The following is a 6,821-nucleotide window of genomic DNA, read 5'->3' as shown; positions in this document are numbered from 1 at the left end:
AAACAATTATGAAAAAAGTTTAAATTATGACAAAGTCAGTTCTGACTTGGCAAAACTCAAAATTCTGAGATAAAAGGTCACAATTGTGTTATTATGTATACTTTATATGTCATAATAACTATGATTTACCAAAGTGCAAATAGGCTAGCATAATGGTGAAATTTGTAGCCTGTGGCATATCTAATATATCTGAATATTCAATAATGCAGAAAATGTATTAAAAAAATGTTTTTAAGATTTATCCAAATGCATCTTGGAAATCACAATGATAATACTCTTACATATTTTCCTGCTTCACAGATACCATATGAACATACTTTTACTGGTGCTTACTTTCTTACTTTACCATTTCGAACAATCTGGAAACTTTGTATTCTAGCACTTCTCAGGTTCCTGCTGCTTTAGAACTAATTTCTGTTGTTATTTATAAGTTGCTTAACGAATGAATGCAAACGATGCATCTGAACAGAATGTACTGTATGCATGTAGAGTATTTAAAACAAATACAAAAAGAAATCTTGAATGCAGGTATGAACATATTTATTACACAGTAAAGAGTACAACAATACCAGAATCATACTGCAAAGATTCACAGACTGACAGACCATGTACTACAGCCCCCAAAAATGAGACAATAAAATAAAGAAAACAGATTAAACAAGAAACCACAGTTCTAACAGTAGACTCAAAAACCATATTTGGAAAAGGTGTGAGAGAGTCCACACCCTCCCAGCCCACCTGTAACCTGTGGTTCATGTTTACATTAAGTATTGCACAACAACTTTTTAATGAGCTTTTTTTCACAATAAAGATTTTCGAAGAATCCTACGACTGCCCATCCTGAACCCACCCGACCAATTCATTACACTTAATGTTTCCACTGTCCCTTTATTATCCCAAAGTTTAATTCACTTTACAAACTGGAGAAAAAAAATCAAGGTAACACCTGGCAAACAAGGCTTGCGCGAATTCACCAGCCGTTACTTTTCGCTCACGTTTGGTGTGAATCCCCCATAAACACGAACCTAAACGACACTGACGAGCGGCCAAGCGTGTCTCACAATAGAAGACAGAAATGGGGGGAAAGGGGGTGCAGGAGAAGAGGAGGGCAATAGGAATATATCACTTTTCTCATCTTTGACCATGGATTGAATTAAAGTGTATATCAAATGGGGTCAACACTCTGAAACTTTTTTTTTTTTACTTTGAGTTGACTCAAAGCGATTTGTACACGTGACAAACTTAAAATGAACAAAACATTTTTTTTTTACGTATTCTATTCATAATTTTTTTTTTTTTCATGAGGTCTGCATTGTTACCAAGTAGTGATATGGTTTGCAGCTATATGAGCTTTTAACTTTGGGTTTAAGTCCTGCTCTCATGTGCCCATTTGGTTTGACTAGACCAGTGTCCGCTCAGCGACTGGTGCTCCTAACGTGCTGTCAGAGGTAGAGTGAGACTTTTTGCCACCGAGGAAAAAAGGTTGTAGCAAAACAGACGTACTAGATTGGGAAGGAGAAGGAGGAGTTACTTAACGCTTTGTCCACGCATATTTTATTCAGGTCACCCTGATCGAACTCACTGCACTAACTATATGTGTTTTTCAAAAATAGTGTTTCAATACAGCTTAGCTGGCAGGTTCTCTAGCGATGTGGACAGGTGTCTTACACCCATGTTTTTTTGGATTATTTAACCGTAGCATGCTGGAGTAGGCCCCGAGTGCATTCAGAGCCAGCCGCTCCTCGTAAGAGGTCAAATGCACAGCATTTAGCACCATGGGATGTGAGCCATCAGATTGCAGTTAAAGGGTTAGTTCAGCCAAAAATGAAAATTAAGCCATAAATTACTCACCCTGAAATCATCCAAGGTGTATATGACTTTCTTCTTTCAGACAAATCCAGTCGGAGTTATGAAAAAAAAAAATGTCTTTGATCTTTCAAGCTGTTTTATGCCACTCAGCGGGTGTTACACTCAATTGGTACATGAGAAGTTTAATAAAAAGCTCATCCATTTAAAAAATGTGTCTCACACGGCTCCAGGGGTGTAAAAAGGCCTTCTGTAGTGAATCGATGCATAAGTAAAATATCCATATTAAAAACATAATAATCACTTTAATCTAGTTTGCGCTCACTGTTGTAAACGAAGCAACAATTTTAAAAATAACTCCAACTAAATTTGTCTGAAAGGAGAAAGTCATATACACCTAGGATGACTTCAGGGTGAGTAATTTATGGCCTAATTTCCATTTTGGGGCTGAACTAACCCTTTAAGTGCCCGTTTAGACCCCTCTTCCTCTTAAGCCATTGACGAGGTTGTTTAGTTTTAGATTCTCACATGGCTTTTAATCTTGAGCTGAAACACTTGAAGGTTTGGTTATGTGCCGTTCATGAACAAGAAGAGCTTCAGTTCGGTTGGTCTGGTTGCCTTTTGGAGCGGCGTTCTTATGACTAATCTGTTTCGAGGAATGATACGGAAAGAAAAACGACGACAATGACACTCGCCCTGTAGGATCTACATATGGGATCTGCCTATTCGATTATTGCTCGATCACTCAGACCGCCTCATCCACATGTGAAACCCTCTTTTCTTAGGGACTGCTACATGGTTTGAGTGGCTGCTCCTCCCTATGAGCTGAATAGGGCTGGTCTTGGCTCTGAACAGGGGAGAGTTAAAGGTTTTCGAATGGAAACATTGCTCTGTGTGGCTTCCCCTGATAAACACGTGGAGAAAACAAGAATGCATTGGAGTGAGTCATTTTTGTCATGTTTAAATCTTGGATAAAATCAGGTTTTGGTCCTTCATGTCTGTCTTTGGCTGTCTTCCATGTTAATTCCTTTGTAATACTGTGTATCCTGGTGCTCTGCAGTGTTAAAGCTGTCTGTTTTTCACCTCTGCATTTGGAAAGTTAGTCTCTTTTTGTACATTTTATCTTTTTTTTTGTAGAAAACAAAAACAACATATACCATAGCATTCAGTATGCATGTGCATGCACTGTCCTTAACTATTCAAAGCAAAAATGTTTAGAAAAAAATGTTAACAAAAGCAGATTGTGATACTTCTGTTTTCTTTTTTTTCTGTTTTCTTTTTTTTTTCTTTTTTTTTCATAGATTTTTCTTCATTTTTTAACAAGAAAAGGAAATCACAGATATGTAACGAAGCACTCCAAAGATAACCTATGAAGATTTTCCCTATGGAAAAAAAAAAAAAAAAAACTGCCAAAAGAAGCATGCCGAGAGAAACCGTGACAGTGCAAATACATTTATGTACGTCCCATGTACAAAAACATTTATGTTAGCATTCCATGTAACATGCTAGTTCTCAGAAAAAAAACATCTGAATGAGACTGGAGTAGCAGCTTTGAGAGATAGCATATGTCTTTTGAGGACAATGGGAAAAGTGTTTTTTCTTAGAGAACTACAAGAGGGACTAGCACAAACACATACGAATAGAAAAGCAGCTTGCGAGAGAGAAAGAGAGAGCGAGAGAGAGAAAAAAGAGAAAATATGTTCTTCCTTTCTGCACCTAGAAAGACTAAAAAGTTGTGACCGTGATTTCAACTATTAATGCGTCGTCACAATTGTCCATCACATGTACAATAAATAACCATTGGAGACGGCACAGGACACAAGTGTTTAACACAATGAGATCTAGAAGGGCAAAAAGAAGCCGAACGAGGACGGGTGACGGGGTTAGAGATAGGCAGGACAGGAGAGGGCTCCAACAGCCAGTGATTTATGGGTAATTTCTTAGCCCTTTGTTTCCCAGCGGCTGTCACAGTGAGGTTCTGACAGTCCTGCTCTGGTGGGCCGATGACTTCACTTCCTGTTTTGGGAGCTGATGGAGTGCATTTGGGATCAGGGCTCAGAGCGCATCCTTCATTACGCTGTGCGGTACTCAAAATCCAGCACGGGCCCTTCTCGCCCCTACATTCCTCAGTGAAACAGCTTTTTATTTCTTAGACCAATGACCTGGATATAATCCTGCAGAAAAGGGACGAACATCTGCGTTCCTTCACAATCTGCTGCACATCTGCAGAGTTCAGCGCGCGGGCCAGAAACGCCATCCGCCGTCTACTCCACCACGTCCAATGCAGATGCCCTTCATGGGCGTGTTTTGTTCTCATCAACATTGTGTTGTCTTCTTTACAAGGAACGCTGTTTTTTTTGTCTTAATAATATTCAGTCTTTGCTTACATCAGCTATGAAGTATATCCTTGGTTTTTGTCATTTAAAGTGTCTTTTAATGAGGTCAAATAGTTTCATATCCCAGCTACTGGATAAAGAGCTTTGAAAACGGAACGAAGGAGGAAAAAAAACGACAAACAAACATAACAAAGGGCAGGTCAGATATACTCATCAAGAGGTCCCGGCTGTCTACTCCACTTGTCTTCTTATTTACAAGAATGTAAGAGAGCCACAACAACAATAAATGACATTATCAACAGTAAGCGATAATAGCTGTAGTAACAATAAAGAACAATGAGAATTTCGAACAAAGAATATCTTTGCGTTCTCTATCATGGCAAGTCAATATGACCCGAAATGGACCTCCTGGGGGGTGATCGCCCTAAGTACAGTCTCTTCTTTGTTAGTGCGCTAGATTTAGCGTTTTGCAGCGAGTGAGGCAGGTGAGTCAGTCCCCGGCCGGCTGAGGCATCAGGACCGGCCCGCTCGGGGCTCTAGCGCGGCGTGGTCTCTATGGTGGAGGGCGTGCCGGGCGTGGCCGAGCGAGGGGTAGCGGCGGATGGTGTGTCCGCAGGGCTGCCGGCGCCGCTGCTGGGGGTGGCAGAGGAGCTGACGGTGGCGGGGGTCTCGCCCTGCTGCTGAGCCTGCAGAGTCTGGCCACATACGTGGTGGTGCTTTTCCCAGTCCTTGTGCTGGCAGAAGGAACCGCAGTAACGCGCCGTGTTGCAGCCACTGCAAGTCTCGCTCGCCTTGCGCCCGCAATTCCAGCAGCTCTGCACAAGAGAGAGGGGGAAGGAGGTTTAAGCTGTGATATATATATATATATATAAAAACATGCATTTCTTTCCATGGGTATTATCCCAATTAGGAAATAATGGATCCACAGACCTTTGAGAAAAACGAGCGAAAGTCTCGGCTCATTAGCAGCAAACATTTCCCATTTGACTTTAAGTCTAAATAGAGGATTCTGCTTTATTTTTCTTTGGATCTCCCTGCTTTGAAAACACGGAAATAATGAGCTAGCTAGGGAAAAACGCAGTCATTTTACCCAGTTCCACATGGCACTGTGTGAAGACACATTTGTAACAGGTTAACTACAAAACGCTCAAAGATCACACAGAAACTCAGGTTACCACTGTGGCCTCTTTGTGTTTGTCTCCAGGCCAAATAGGAGCAATTATCACAAAGTCTCGAATGCGTCCCAGAGACAAGAATCCAGAGTTATAAATGGCTACCGACGCAATCCTCCAGGGGGAGGTGCATAAACATGGCTCGTGCAATTAAACTCAGATGCGTGCCACCTTTCTCTGCTAACTGATTAAACGAGCCGTACCCCCGCTGTGCGCAGACACTCGGCGCTCCCTTCCCAATTTCCCTCATCCAAATCAGTACCACCTTAACTGTCCACATGTTTCATTTAGAGGAGGAAAAGTGCCGCTCTGCCTGCAGTGATAAATGCAATGTTATATTCCTCAGCTCTGCATGACACCGGGCTGCATGAGGAATTATCTGGGACACTTTCTTTTCCCCCTGTGCTTTTCATATGATATCCATGTTTTCTAAAGATTTCCACACTAAAGAGAACGAATGTAAGCAATGGGACTAAAACAGCCTAGCCAAGTGAATCAGGCATGTACATATTACATAAAATAAAATAAAATCCCCAAGATGATATATAATGCAAAATATAATCAATTATGGAATGTATTACCATCCTAATGAATCATTCAGCTGTTCGCTAACACAATAACAATGTGCAGTAGGCGCTCAAGCTGTTACCTCACTAGAGTCCTCCTGCTGGTTGATGACTGACAGCGCGTCCTCTGCTGCTTGTCGCTTGGCTTCGGCCACAGTGCGCTCCATCTTGGCTCGCTCGGTGCTGATCATCTCATGGGCCTTGCGCTCGGCTTCTGACACGGCTTTCTGCAACTCAGACATGGCCTGCCTCTTCACTTCATTCACAGCCTCTTCTGAAAGAAAGAGCACAGTGCTTTTAAGTGTCCGGGGCACAGCAACAGAAACCCAGCAAAGAGTTCAGAGAGAATAACTGATGTTAACATAGCTTTATCTGTCTGCTGTTCATTGCAAATCAGATTTTTCCATCGAAACTACAACATCTTAATTAACTGGTTTTACTGAAGTCCAAAATATTGTTTGATATGACTTAATCAACCTGACTAGATTGTTTTACATCAAGTAGATTTTAAGGGTCAGACCATGTAGAATTACATAGCTGCACATGCACTTGATATCTCACAACAACAGCCAAAGATGTATGTATATATGTATGCATGCCAGGGCTAAAAAAAAACTATAGAAAACCACACTAATGCACATTCAATAAATTGAAAGTGCTCATGCCAAGAACGTCTCTCTATATATACAGAACATACACACAATCACCCAACATTAGTATCTGACATTTTAATTCATTTGAAAACGATTTTTATGTTGTTTAATTGATCCTGTTGGCTTGTTTTGTTCAAAAGCAGCTGAACGATTAATCTGGGGATTAATTAGAAACATCAATTTTTATTTGAATGGGCTCAGATGACTTTCTGTGTTTGCTGAACACAAATAAACAACAAAAAGTGCTTTAGTTTTGCCTCAAAACAAAGACTTGACTGTAGTGCACAA

At 40.9% G+C, this 6,821-nt stretch overlaps 1 protein-coding gene across 4 annotated transcripts in view; it reads right to left on the bottom strand.

Moving 5' to 3' along the window:
• Nucleotides 1-523: 523 nt before the first annotated feature.
• runx1t1 (RUNX1 partner transcriptional co-repressor 1) overlaps nucleotides 524-6,821 on the bottom strand; it is a 53,284-nt gene continuing 46,986 nt past the window's right edge. For 3 of the 4 annotated variants that reach the window (XM_052584875.1, XM_052584877.1, XM_052584878.1), the window contains exons 10-11: nucleotides 5,964-6,154; nucleotides 524-4,957 (exon numbers count right to left, since the gene is read on the bottom strand). In XM_052584875.1, the coding sequence (XP_052440835.1) occupies nucleotides 4,679-4,957; nucleotides 5,964-6,154 (470 nt within the window). In that variant the 3' untranslated portion in view covers nucleotides 524-4,678. The remainder of the gene's footprint in view (nucleotides 4,958-5,963; nucleotides 6,155-6,821) is intronic. The other variant, XM_052584876.1, reaches the window with a different exon arrangement.

The sequence above is a fragment of the Carassius gibelio genome, chromosome B19 (genome assembly GCF_023724105.1).
Source record: "Carassius gibelio isolate Cgi1373 ecotype wild population from Czech Republic chromosome B19, carGib1.2-hapl.c, whole genome shotgun sequence".
In the NCBI taxonomy this organism is placed as follows: Eukaryota; Metazoa; Chordata; class Actinopteri; order Cypriniformes; family Cyprinidae; genus Carassius; species Carassius gibelio.
This window is presented reverse-complemented; position numbering and strand designations above follow the sequence as displayed.